The sequence below is a fragment of the Delphinus delphis genome, chromosome 19 (assembly GCF_949987515.2).
Source record: "Delphinus delphis chromosome 19, mDelDel1.2, whole genome shotgun sequence".
Classification (NCBI taxonomy): Eukaryota; Metazoa; Chordata; class Mammalia; order Artiodactyla; family Delphinidae; genus Delphinus; species Delphinus delphis.
In genome coordinates, this window is record NC_082701.1 from 41,570,911 (window position 1) to 41,585,376 (window position 14,466).

General features: G+C 42.3%; 1 protein-coding gene across 3 annotated transcripts in view; it reads left to right on the forward strand.

Moving 5' to 3' along the window:
- Window positions 1-14,466, forward strand: part of MYO1D (myosin ID) — a 350,137-nt gene that overhangs the window by 180,582 nt on the left and 155,089 nt on the right. For all 3 annotated transcript variants that reach the window (XM_059997534.2, XM_059997536.2, XM_059997535.1), the window contains exons 17-18: window positions 10,127-10,350; window positions 13,944-14,088. In XM_059997534.2, coding sequence (XP_059853517.1) covers window positions 10,127-10,350; window positions 13,944-14,088 — 369 coding nt within the window. The remainder of the gene's footprint in view (window positions 1-10,126; window positions 10,351-13,943; window positions 14,089-14,466) is intronic.

The following is a 14,466-nucleotide window of genomic DNA, read 5'->3' on the forward strand; positions in this document are numbered from 1 at the left end:
GCTCTAAATAGTAGCATTTCTGTCTGTCTCACCACAGCATTTTTCCAGCATGAGCTACTTAATACTCTGATCATAATAGTGTGTTGCCTACTATTATGAGAAACCATGCACCCAACAGTGCAGTTGTATTCTTTTTTTTCTCTTTGGCATTGAGTTATGACCAGGAATGATCTTCATAGTTTTTTAATCATATTATGTTCAACTTGTGTAAATTTGAACTGTTGAAAAAGTATCTGTCCTTAATAAGTATACTTTCTCTTATCCTGCCATTCCGCCTTACATTAATTACAGTCTAAGACAGAAAAATAAAAAGGGGAAGCATATTTAATGTTTACCCAAGTAATCTAAGGGATTATTTCCTTCCCCCAACATTCTGAAATCCCCCCCTAGGAAACATCATCACCATCGGTGTGAACACTGGGAACCGGTAGCATATTTGGGGTACAGGGATACATTGAAGAGCGCTGGTCTCAACAAAACCCTCCTGGCACCATCACCCATTGCCTACAGCCAGAGCCAGGCTCCTAGCAAGAGCTGTGAATATGAATCACATTCGTTTGTAGAAGCAGGGTTTTTAGGTCTGAAAAATGACTTTCTCAAAGCCAAGCGTTTGCCAGCAAAAAATATATTAATGTATGACTTCAAGAAACTTATGTCAAATGTATTCCCTGCTTTTTTTTAATGTTGACTTATTAGTACGAGAAACATAAAGCAGCAACGTACAAATATATGTCAAGCATAAGTGCTTTAAAAACCTATTTTTAATGTATATCAAGTGTCTAGCATAAGGCCTAGTACCTAATAATGAAATAATGTTTTCTCTCCCTAGTCTGAGGAGTCATAACCGTAATCAGATGAAAATCAAAGACAGTGGTTGTCGATGCCATGCGCACTTTAGATCAGAAAGAACCTTTAACACTTCAAAATTTTCGTTCATTTTCAGTAGCTGTTAAGATAGAATATGCATATGTGCTCTTATAAATCATCTAGTGTAACATCCTTGCTTTACAGCCGAAGCACCTGAAGCCTGCAAAGTAGTCTGTAGGGAATGCTGGCCTCTCCAGGGAAAGATTCTTTCCACTCCACCCCAACTCCCTGCCACTCAGGGAGCTGTCCCTCTCGCAGTGCTGGACTTCCTTGAAAGAGCCTCACTGTGACAGGAATTCAAGCTTCTTTACGTGGAGGTTTCCATTGTTGTGGCCTTTGACCAGATCTCACGTTTTAGGGGATCAGTTGTAGTTGTTTCCCAGTTATCTCATAGGCATGTTTGGTTTTTCCTAGAATATCATAGGTGTCCCCTGTTTCCCTCTATATCCCCGCTAGAAACCAAACGTACAGTGGGAATTTGGGAAATTCTTATGGAACGAACAAATGCTCAGTAGTGCTTATACCACCATGGCATGTTTTGGGATGGCATATACTGATCCCCTTCATCTGTGTACAAAGGGTTCTGTAGTTAAATTTTGTTTTTAAATTTTAAAAATTTAAATGTTTTTTAAATTTTATTGAACAAAGTTAAAATAGGTTTACTTACATAGAACTTCTTAGAGCTTTTAATATGCTAATGTACATTATGAATCTCCAAAAAGGACTTGCAGTATGCAGCCTTCCTGAACTTACTGAAAATGGAACCCTTTTTTCAAGGAGCATTTCAAAGGCCCTGTGTTCCAGAATTCACTTTTGAAACTCTATAGAAAAGAATGTTAGGATGCACCTCTGGCTGGTCCTTTCAAATACCAGTTATTATCTGAGTTTCTGAGAGATTTAGGGAACCATTCAAAATTGAGATCATTTGCAAGCGTCTGAAACAAAGGTTACTGGGTTTTTGGTGTTTTTTTTTTTAAGGAATTCTGCATGTTCTAGATGCTAGATATAAAGGAAGAAAAGTCAGAACATTTGTTACATAAGATAAAAGCCCAACCTGTCCCCTGACTGGTTGATGAGCCACCTCCGTCTTGGATGACAGTGGATCTGGGGGTGGACAAGGCAGCAGGTGTCTTCACACAAACTTAAAACATCCCTAGATGCCTCGTTGGATCTACTGAAATGTCCAAACACTTGGCCCAAACCCTGAGGTTCTGTGTCCAAAAGCAGTTCTGAAATAGCCTTGACCTGAGCGATTTTTGAAGATGAATTATCAACTTTGTACCTCTTAAGAAAAAAAAATGTTTTAACCAAACAGAGGAAAGCAACCACTTCAGTAGACCCCCACAGGCAGTTTACTTTTGAACGAGATTGAATCCTGAAAGGCCCATCAGAATTACTTAACCTGTTTGCTGGATTAATTTTGTTTTCATTTATCTTCAGAATAATTGCAATTTGATTTTTGACAGAGTTAATGTTGAGCTAGTCTTCTGACAATAATTGACTAAGAGGTTCAATTGCTTCTTAAAGTTACAGTTACAAGGAGGTTGTCAGACTATAGCATCATCATCATTAGGCAACGATTGTATGCACTAAAGAATTTCTAGGCTAATGGATCTGGAGAAGGCCATATAGAAAATGTATGAGTCCCAAATGAAGGTTCACAAGTCAGCTAACTTGGCAAGTTAGTCTACCAGACCAAGGTAAAGCTCAGGGGTGATCATTTCTAAATTACACCTCACACGCACATAGTTAAGTTCATCAGGATAATTTATAACGATCAGGCTCACACATGCTCTTTTTTTTTTTTTTTGGAAGGGGGTGTCTCTTTATTTGAAGGTTTTACATCTGTTTATTGACTGAAGATCTGGTTATTTCATTTCTTTTTTTAATTTTTATTTTATACTGGAGTATAGTTGATTTACAATGTTGTGTTAGCTTCAGGTGTACAGGAAGGTGATTCAGTTATACATATACATGTATCTATTCTTTTTCACATTCTTTTCCCTTATAGGTTATTACAGAATATTGAGTAGAGTTCCCTGTGCTATACAGTAGGTCCTTGTTGGTTATCTGTCTTATATGTAGTAGTGTGTATATGTGAATCTCAAACTCCTAATTTATCCCTCCCCTCCACCTTTCCCCTTTGGTAACCATAAGTTTGTTTTCTAAGTCTGTGAGTCTGTTTCTGTTTTGTATATAAGTTCATTTATATCATTTTTTTAGATTCCACATATAAGTGATATCATGATATTTGTCTTTCTCTGTCTGCCGTACTTCACTTAGTATATTTCATTATTTCTTAATTTCTCCCCTAGGTCATCTGAAATGCTATTAATTTATCTGTAAAACCAAGGAATTTTGTGTCAAAATTTATGCTAAGAACTTACAAATTATATTTACTGGGTCTTAGTTTCTTCTTGGTACATATTAACCTGCTGTTCTGGTAAAAACATGGGCACTGCACTAGCATTTTAAAAATAGCACATCAGGTCTTTATTCATTTTGTCCCTCATAGAGATATTTGGGTTGAAGAGGAATAACTCAGAAAATTTTTTCTGTCTTTGAATCTTCCTTTAAAATAACTCCTTCGTTAATCAGTCATGAAATATTCCAAAATGGATGTCGTATTCTAAATATGATGGGGTATATGGATACCAAAGATAGATTTTGTGTCTTTTACAATTTGCTCAGAGTTCAACCTGGTACCTAAGTAAATTCTCCTCCACCACAACTCTTTAGCAACCATATACTGTCAGAACTCAGCCAGAATTACTGTATGGAGGACTTAAGACTAGAAATAGAAGAAAGATGCTTCTCCCAAAAGTTCTCCCTAGGCATGGAGGGCCTGGGAAGCTTGGAAGCTGGAATTTTGAAGGATTTCAGTTGTAGAAACTAAGAGAATATCCAATTCAGGGCAACAGGGAGCTGTTTGAGAACAGGCAGAAAAGACCCAACACCCGTAATGACTAAAAAACAAAAACATGGAGAACAAGAGAAAAACAGAAAGCTGACCTGTGTTTGTTTCTGAAGCTAAACTGAAGATATGTAATTGACCTGCTTCTTAACAGAGTGTTACCTAGGATCCTACATCTTTTGCAAAGTGTATCTTGTACTTTAATGACTGACAGATGTTGCTTTGAAATGCCTGACCACCAAGGAAGAGGAAAACATGGTCAAATTAAGATGGCATTATAAAACATCTGGTTAGACATGACAGACTGGGCTTATATCTACTCATCTCAAAACCCCTCAATCAGCAGTAAAGGATGAAAATTGGAGAAACCCACAAGGACAAATAGAACCATAATGGAAACAACAGCAGAAAAGAGGCATCAACATAATTTTGGAAGTAAGTGAACGTGTGGTTAGCCCCCCAGGCTGGTGGAGAAAGCTGAAATCTAAGTGCCTGCAGACAAGCAAGCCAGGTCACCCAACCATTGGGCTGTAGGAAGATTCAGGATGGGAAGGACCAGGTACCTCTTTAGCTAGGGGTGACGGGTGGAGCTGGAGGAGTAGAAGGGTTGAAACTCTGTATAAAGAGCAATTATAACGACTTCCCTGGTGGCCCAGTGGTTAAGGATCCACATGCCAATGCAGGGGACGCAGGTTCGATCCCTGGTCTGGGAAGATCCCACGTGCCACGGAGCAACTAAGCCCACGCGCCACAACTACTGAAGCCCACGCTCCTAAAGCCCGTGCTCCACAACAAGAGAAGCCACTGCAATGAGAAGCCCGCCCACTGCAACGAAGACCCAACACAGCAAAAAATAAATAAATTAATTAATTATTTTAAAAAGAGAGCAATTGTACACCCAGCTCTCCTAACCTCACAAAGTTGGAGGAGCTCCCTCAGTCTCATTCTGATAGAAGACAAGAAGTTTACTCTGAAGAAATTGAACCAAAGAAGCTCTGGGCCTGGGGACACCATGCACCAGTGGAGGAGAGGGGTCAGGCACCACGTTGAAATCAAGTAAATTAACTGAAAGTCGAAATACGAAAGAGATCCTCCAGCCCCCTTCACTCAGAATTCTGGCAGCAATGAGAGAACAGTTTAAGGTACGGACATTACTGGGGTCCCCCACAGATGGCTGGTCCCCACCTAATCACCCTGTAGTGGAGTCCACCACCCACAAAGCACACATACAGAGCTTCCAAGTGGCTTTTCACTTTTCAGTGAATGGACAGCCAAGGATCCCCAGACATTCAAGCAAGGCCTCTAGCTCAAAAGACCAAGACGAAGACAAGCGGGAGAAGAGGGGATTCATAGGTAACAGATGCAATGTAGGGAGCAGCATAAAAAGTAAAACCACAATTCATCTGCTTGAGAGGAAGGATGCTTTTGTAAAACAAGAGCAACATGCTTTTTTTTTTTTTTTTTTTTTTGCGGTACGCGGGCCGCTCACTGCTGTGGCCTCTCCCGTTGCGGAGCGCAGGCTCCAGACGCGCAGGCTCAGCGGCCATGGCTCACGGGCCCAGCCGCTCCACGGCACGTGGGATCTTCCCGGACCGGGCCACGAACCCATGTCCCCTGCATCGGCAGGCGGACTCTCAACCACTGCGCCACCAGGGAAGGCCAACATGCTTTTAAAAGGGATATTTGGAGAATGAGGATGAGTTCTTGGAAGTGGAAAGCGTGACAGCAAAAATGAAAGATTCAATATCAGGCTTGCAAGATGAAGTTGAAAACATTCAGTCACTCAACAAATACTATTTTTTTTAAACATCTTTATTGGAATATAATTGCTTTACAATGCTGTGTTAGTTTCTGCTGTATAACAAAATGAATCAGCTATACGTATACATATATCCCCATATCCCCTCCCTCTTGCGTCTCCCTCCCACCCTCCCTATCCCACCCCTCTAGGTGGTCACAAAACACCGAGCTGATCTCCCTGTGCTATGCGGCTGCTTCCCACTAGCTATCTATTTTACATTTGGTAGTGTATATATGTCCATGCCACTCTCTCACTTCGTCCCAGCTTACCCTTCCCCTCCCCATGTCCTCAAGGCCATTCTCTACATCTGTGTCTTTATTCCTGTCCTGCCCCTAGGTTCTTCAGAACCTTTTTTTTTTTTTTTTTTTAGATTCCTGACTTACTTCACTCTGTATGACAGTCTCTACATCCATCCACCTCACTACAAATAACTCAATTTCGTTTCTTTTTATGGCTGAGTAATATTCCATTGTATATATGTGCCACATCTTCTTTATCCATTCATCTGTCGATGGACACTTAGGTTGCTTCCGTGTCCTGGCTATTGTAAATAGAGCCGCAATGAACATTGTGGTACATGACTCTTTTTGAATTACGGTTTTCTCAGGGTATATGCCGTACGACCCAACAAATACTATTGAGTGGCTACTATGTCCTTGGCACTGTTCCAGGCAGTGGAGATTCATCAGTGAGCAAAAGAAGCAAAGATCCCTGACCTAGTAGAGCTTAAATTCCAGTAGAGGGAGAGCATAAACAATAGTCATATGTAAATTACAGGTGTTGTAGAGTGTTAAGTGCTGGAGGCAAGAGCAGAAAATAGAGCATGGTACAGAGAGTGGAGAGTACCAGGAGGGGAGGGTGGACAAGGGGAATTTTTTACATAGATGGTCAGGGCCGGGCTCATTGGGAAGGTGACAGCTGAGCATGGACTTAGAGAGTGAGGAAGATAGCCATGTGATATGATATCTGGAGGAAGATCCTTCCAGGCGTAAGGAAAGGCCCTGAGACAGGAGGCCTGTGCAGGGTAGAGCAGGGCCCAGTGTGGCTGGAGTGAGCCAGGGAGAGGACAGTGGAAGGAGCTGGGCAGTGACGGTACCAGCTCATGTGGCCCTTGTGGGCCAGGGGAGGGGCTTTGGCTTTCGCTCTGGGGGAGCTGGAGCACCGCAGCAGTGTTTTAAGCAGAGAAGTGACACGATCTGACTTTGGTCTTAAAAGGATCACTCGGGGGACTTCCCTCGTGGCGCAGTGGTTAAGAGTCCGCCTGCCCATGCAGGGGACATGGGTTCGAGCCCTGGTCCGGGAGGATCCCACATGCCACGGAGCAACTAAGCCCGTGCGCCACAACTACTGAGCCTGCTCTCTAGAGCCCACGAGCCACAACTACTGAGCCCGTGCACCACAACTACTGAAGCCCGTGCGCCTAGAGCCTGTGCCCCGCAACAAGAGAAGCCACTGCAATGAGAAGCCCACACTTGCTGCAACTAGAGAAAGCCCGTGTGCAGCAATGAACGCAGCCAAAATAATTAATTAATTTAAAAAGAAAAAAAGGATCACTCGGCTGCTGTGTTGAAAATTAACTGTAGGGGGTCAAGGTACTGAAGAGAGGAATTGTGTCTAAAATTCAGTAGCAGGGATGTGTGACCTGTGGCCCTAATGTTCTCCTTTTATACCTCAGTGTGTCCTCCAATTCACCCGCTCTGTTTGCCTCTATCCTTGGTTCCACCTAAGAAATGAGTTGCTTGCCCTCTCCGTCACCCTGATCCCTGCCTTGTACCTTCTGATAACTTCCTCTCCCAGATCCCATCAGATCTCCTTCAGGGTTCAGCCCCCACTCTCTTGCATCAGATCCTAAAGCACATAATGTCTGGTTGGTTCCACTTTTCATGTTCATATTGTTGAACGAGGGCCCCTCTGGCTCCCTGGTTTTTTGCTGAACCTCTCTAGGCATAATCAAATAAGCATTAAGCATTTGCTTATTGAATATAATATTTAGTTTTCCCCCTTTTTAGACACTCTGTCATCAGGCTAAGTCCTCTCTGGAGGTAAGCTTTGTATGACTTGAAAAACCCCCACAGTTTAAGCTCTTTAAACAAAGAGGGAAACGGGAAGATCTGTCTCATACCTTAAGTTCCAACCTTCAGACCCTTCACGAGACGATCAACCACAGCCTTTCTCCCACACAAAGGCCTGGGGAGCGTATCCGTTTATAAGGGAAAATACGTGAATCATTTTTTTTGCATAGAAATCATTTGCCTCCGTAGTTTTTCACTGCTACTTCTTCTCTGATGTTAGAAAAATAAATAAAGCCGAAGGGACTTCTGATAAAGTTGATGATATAACTGCAGGCCCACAAAATTCCTTTCTCCCAAATAATATAGTTAATATAACAGATGTAATCATGTAAACCCTATTGACTTTAAATTTTTGATGTAATTATTGTTGGGGTTATAAAGGAGAGGTAATAGTGATGGTAGGAGAGCTAAATCACCAATGTCTGTAATTTGGGTAGGGTCTCAAAGGATCCAGCAAGAAATAACAATGTATGTGTGTTTACTGCGTATATGTGTGTGTGCACATATAAACAGATTATATGTGTATTTAACTGCCACGAGAGGAAGCAGTTAAAATAGCTGGCATGAAATGACACTGTGAGATGGGGAGGTGGGCCTAGATGGGCAAGGGGAAGGGCTGCTGTCTTTTTTATAGCATTTCTGTGCTATCTGATTTTTCAACTACACAAAACCTAAATAAACTAAGGACACAGATGAAATCTAAAAGGTTGTCCAAAACAAAAACACCTACCCCTTAAAAAGTACCTACTTAGACATTTTTTTTCAGATTATACTAGAGTCTAACCAAAAACATTTTAATAAAAAATCTTTACAAAACACTTTTTGAAAATTATAAGATTGATTTCCTGTATAGATGTGGCTCCAGGGGGGTCTTAATTGCCTTCCTCTTAAAAAAAAAAAAAAGCAACAAACAGTATGAAACTTTAAAAATGTGTTTTCTTTAAAAAACTGCATCACAGATTTCTACCCTCTAATTGTACTCTTTTGGTTTTTCAAGATACTAAAGAAGGGACCTTTATTTTAGCACTTGGGTGGAGGCCTGACAAAGCTGTGTGCGTGATAGATTCGTCTACAAGAAGAGAGGCATCTTGACTAAAACAGGTTACTGTGCTGATGCCACGTGCAGCAATGAGTGACTTTTCACTGCCTCTGTGTCTTTATATATTCTGTTTATACGTGAGCTCCAGGTTCATCAGAAGTTGCTCCTATGTCGCGTTTCCCTCACATGTCGTGGTTTTTCTTGACCCGTTAGTTCCTCTTTGGGGTCCGTGGATGGCCTCCTCGTATTTGTACAGCAGGCTGGAAAGGGAGGGCTTTGTAAGCACATGGTACCTGTTTAGGAGCCTTCGTGAAGACCAACCTAAAATGGCTGAATGAAAGAGGTATCACACCAGTTTTTCTGAGAGAAAGTGGTGGGCACAGAGGGGGATCTAAGAAGAAATAAAAGAACCCTGAGCGATCCTGGAGAACCCATACTGTGGGCTTTGAACTGGAGGTTGAATATCTTGGTCCTGAGAGGCCAGAGACAGGGAGGGAAGTAGTACCCTCCACCTAAGAACTGAGACAGTCAGTTAAGTAGCAGCAGTGAGTATCACCTGGAGCGTGATGGCGATGTGTACGAGGAGTTTATCCAAGAAAACAATGAGGACGTTTGGGGTCTTGGGACCGTAGTAGCAGAACGGGAAAGAAAGGGGTTTATACTGGAAATACCGTGGAAGAAAGAATACGTTTGGTGGTAGAAAGCATATTTAGGGGAAGAGCCAATAATGAAGATCACGCCAAATTTCTTTTTACTTGAGAGATTGAGAAGTATGGGGTCCTGAAAAAAATATAAGTATCTGTGAGTTCACCGTGTTTGGATAAAGCAGGCGCTGAGACGTTTACATAATGTCTGATTGATTTCTGATCACTGAAAAACTTTAACAGATTCATATTAGTAACTTGTTTTTTACCTTTCTCCACGAATACATCTAAATTCTTGGGACTTCACCTGGGGAGGGGGGGCTGCACAGACTGTATAAATCAGTTCATACATCCAATGCGACATGACACTAGTGGCCAATGTGTATAATCTGTGCAAAGCTAGGTTTCATAAGAGAACTGTGGATGCTGATGGTTTTGCGTTCTGACTCATCTTGCTTCCTTTCAACATTCTTAAAATATTTATCCAAAGATAATGGTATTTTGGCTTTCTTCTTTACACGACCGTAAAGTTAGAACAGGGCTCTGCTTCAGACTCCGTGCACGCCTCCTTAGGAGGTAACGAACAGCTAGACACTGAATCAAAATGACGGACGTGACTCCTAGTGCCATCTGTTGGTGGCAGGCAGAACTGACATGCTCTGGCTGATTTTGTGACGCATACAAATTGCCAGGTTGAGCTTCTAAGTAAAGGAGCTTCTGTGATTTCAATGTGATCTGCTACTCAGCCAACCAGCAACATTTTCCTTTTTTTTTTCCTCTATTGCGAAGGTGTGGCGGGGCACCCTGGCCCGTATGCGGTACAAGAGGACCAAGGCGGCTCTGACAATTATCAGATACTACCGGCGCTACAAAGTGAAGTCGTACATCCACGAGGTGGCCAGACGCTTCCACGGCATCAAGACCATGCGGGACCACGGCAAGCACGTGAAGTGGCCAGCCCCGCCCAGAGTGCTTTGCCGTTTCGAGGCAGCCCTACAGGCTATTTTTAATAGGTAAGGACTTGGTATGTGCTGCATCCGTTTGTGGCAGTACACGTACTATATAAATGTACAGATCTGAGACCGTGACATTAGCTCCACCATTTGCTACGTGACGTTGCTTTTACCTTGTGTCTCCACCTTCGTAGATTTCACTTTCAAAGGGCATCTGCCTACCCCTCCAAATAATAGAACGGTCCATTTATTTTTCTATTAGCAGTAGACAGCAGTATGCCACAAGGCCTGAATCAAGCCAAGTTTAAGATAAGCTAGTAGCATGATGTCTCTACTTTCTTTTACTAGCAAAAAGATAACTTTATTAAAATCACCACATATCACTCATGCTAGGATGTCTGTTCATCCTTTCAGAGCAGGGGTTCTCTATCCCGCACCTGACATTCACAAGGAGTTTATAAAACACACTGATGCCCAAGTCCCACCTCCAGAAAGCCCTGTTTAACGGTGCTGGGGAGCGGAGCCCAAGCGGAGGTCCTTTTTAAAGTTTTCCAGGTGATTTTAAAGTAAAAGGCAGAAAACACTGTTATAGAGCAAGCTATTTTTTTAAACAAATAAGTAAATAAGTTAATTAATGCCCATGCAACATTTGATACCTTTCCAGCTAATCTTCATTTTCTTAATAAACTGCCCTGCATCTGACTTTGTAGTTATTCATAGCTCCTTTCTCATCGTTTTTTGAGCTTGCTTGTTGACAGCGTGCACCAGATATGTTTAGCTATGTCTCAGGTACAGCCATCTAGTCGCATAAACTAGGCTGATGGTTCTCAAATGTGGTCGTTTGGCATTATGGTATTCCGCCCAGAACACCATGAACTAATTAACATATTGATGTAATTGATGTATTGAATGTAAATCAATGTATTGAATGGCAGATAGCTAAAAGAAAGAAAACGCATGCAAGGAAAACTCTTTAATGCATATCTCATTTGCTTTTAAAAAAAATGATTGCTCATAAAAAGAAAAAAATAGAACAGGAGAGCATTATTGAAAGCAAAAGCACCCCAGCCCTCCATTCTCCCATGCAATACTATAAATGTTAGCTGTAAATCTTGGCAGACTTTTTACTGCACAGATAAATCTTTTTTCATGAATTATGTCATCTGTCACCTGCATTTTTGACGTAATCTAAAAAGTGATTAAATGATACGTGAATATATGCTCATTTTTTTTGAAGCGACATAGGGACTTCCCCGGAGGTCCAGTGGTCAAGACTCTGTGCTCCCACTGCAGTGTCCTGGGTTCGGTCCTGGTCGGGGAACTAAGATTCCACATGCTACGCGGTGCAGCCAAAAAAATTTTTTTAAAGTAAATAAAGTGACAGAATATAAAAATTTATAGGATATAAAGTTGAAATCCTCCACACCTCCTCTTGTCTCTCCCCATTTTATTTCTTTCCCCTAAGATAACCACTCATTAACAATTAGTTTGCATCCTTCTAAATCTTTGTCTACACACTTACAAACACATACACACGCAAGAGAAGCACGATACAGTGGTTAAGAACACACACCCTGGAGCCTGGGTTCATATTCTAGCTCTGCCACTGACTAGCTGTGTAACCTTGGGCAAATGAGTTAACCTCTCTGTGCCTCAGTTTTCTTATCTGTAAAAGGGCCATAATCATAGCACCTGCTCATAGGGTTGTTGAAAGTATTATGAGTAAATATGTATAAAGCATTTCAGATAGTGCCTGACACATAATAAGTACTATGGAAATGTGTGCTTATACTGTGAGTGTGTATGCATTTGGGTTTTCTTCCCGTCTCTTTTTTCCACAAGGAGGACTCTATGTATGGTTATATGACTTTACTTAAAAATAAGTCTTGGAGACCTGTCCATCACAATAAATAAAGATCTATGTCATATCTTTAACGGCTGCAAAGAATTATTGATTTTGATGATGTTGCACTGTAGACTTGGAGGTTTTATGTATAGCCTAGAATTGATTATTTTTTGTAAAACTCAGTTTATTCATTCAGCAAGTATTTACTCAACACCTGCTGTGTCACAGACACTGACTTAGGTTCTAGGGATACAGTGACAAACAAGAAAGATGTGAAATACTGTCCCAGCCTTCTTAGGGCTTATAGTCAATGAGCATTTTGAACATAATACATCTGCTCTGTGTCTTGACTGTACACACACACACACACACACACATTGAATGAATCTTGCCAGCTGTGTTAATCTAGTTCAAAGGCACACTTTTTCTGTAAAGGGCCAGATAGTAAATATCTTAGGCTTTGTGGGCCCCATATGGTCCTCGTCACATATTTTATTTTGTTCGGTTAAACACGTAAAAACTATTCTTAGCTCTATGGGCCGCGTTTGGCACAGGCTGTAGTTTACCAACCCCTGGTCTAGTCCCTGTATCACATTTCATTTATTCTTGCGTTTTTGATCTGTGGAATCCTGAGAGAAGTGTGTTAAAGGATTTTGCTGTGATTGTGGGGTCTTGTTTTCTTCTGCCGCCTCCGTGTGTGTCTAATCGTGCTTCAGCTCGCTCCCACGCCTCCTAGTAATTCTTCTTCATCCTGGGAAGGCTGGGAGCCTTCCTCACGCCCAGCTTCTTCTTCACGTGGCCAAGGCTGCTCACTTTTCCGGCGGCAGCTGTTGTCGTCTACACGTGTTTAAAGATGGCAGGTTACTTGATCGGGATGAGGAAGCGTGTGCTACACCACCCCCAGGTTGGGTGGCTCGGGTCCGGGTTCCGCGGCACAGCTGTTTGCCATGGGTCTCTGGAGTCGGTCAGCTGTGGACCCTGTCCTGGGCCCCTGTGGGCAGCGAAGAGGGGACAGGCTGACCGGGCACAGGGCCCCCTTGGCTCTGTGGATCCTGGCCCCGGCTCTCCCTCTGACACCCCCTCCTGTTCCCCTCCCCCAGGCCCCTGCTCCAGCTGCCAGGACTCCTTGCTTGTCCTCTCACACACCAAACAAGCTCACACTTTAGAGCCTTTGCACGCACTGTTTTCTCTTCCTGGAACAAGTATCCATACAGCTGGCACCTCCACTTCCTGCTCACACATCCTTATCAGGGGTGCCTCCCAGACCACCCTCTGTGACCAACACCTGCCCCCTGGCCCTTCCCTCTGCTGCACTCCTGTCCCCCTTTCCTTGCCTTATTTTCTTCCATAGCACTAATCACATCATCCATACTGTGTATTTAAGCATTGGTCTATATCTCGTCTGTCTCTGCTCTCTAGAATATCAGCACCTAGCAGAAAGGACCTTCATCTGTTTGTTTACTGCTGTGCTTCCACTCCCTAGAACGGCATCTGGAGTTTAGTACGTGCCTAGAAAACATTTGCTGAGTGAATGAATGATGAATCTAAAGTTCCTACACCCTAACTATAGATATAAGAGAGTCCACATATCACTCAAGTCCGGTTGCTTCCAAAACACGCAAACAGCAGAGGAAGTTCTGCAAAAAATCTCTGTCCACGTACAGCTACGTGTATTTTAGAGGCATTTTACTTTTTTTAGGGTAGCACGCAAGGAATTTAATGCTACTTAATGGCTGCTTCAGTCATTTTTGAGAATGAATGGGATGTTATGTCTAAAGTCTCATACATTTTGCTTGTTTACTTATAGATGGAGAGCATCCCAGCTCATCAAGACCATACCTGCTTCAGACCTGCCCCAGGTTAGGGCAAAGGTTGCGGCTGTAGAAATGTTGAAGGGTCAAAGGGCTGACCTTGGGCTCCAGAGGGCCTGGGAGGGCAACTATCTTGCTTCGGTAAGTCCAGGAGGACAGAGTGGGATCCACTGCTGCTCCCTTAACAAAGAAAGAGAAGAATTTTTCTCCAAGTATTTGTAGAAAGACTAAGACACCTTCAGAAGCTAAATTTCTATGAGAGATACTAAACTAAAAGGTTTTATTGCTTCTCAGTGTACGATATTCGATGTTTCCCTCACTTTAAAGAGAGTTCTCTGTCTTGTACCCATATAAATTAGGTACATTCAATAATCTGGCTTCGATCATTTAAACCTTCCCTTGCATAATTCAGCAACTATTTTTAATTACCACCTTTGTATCAGTTATTCCCAAAGCTGGGAATTCACCCTCTCTCCCATTCCTTATTTTTAAAATATTCTAGGATCGTTGGTGTTATAA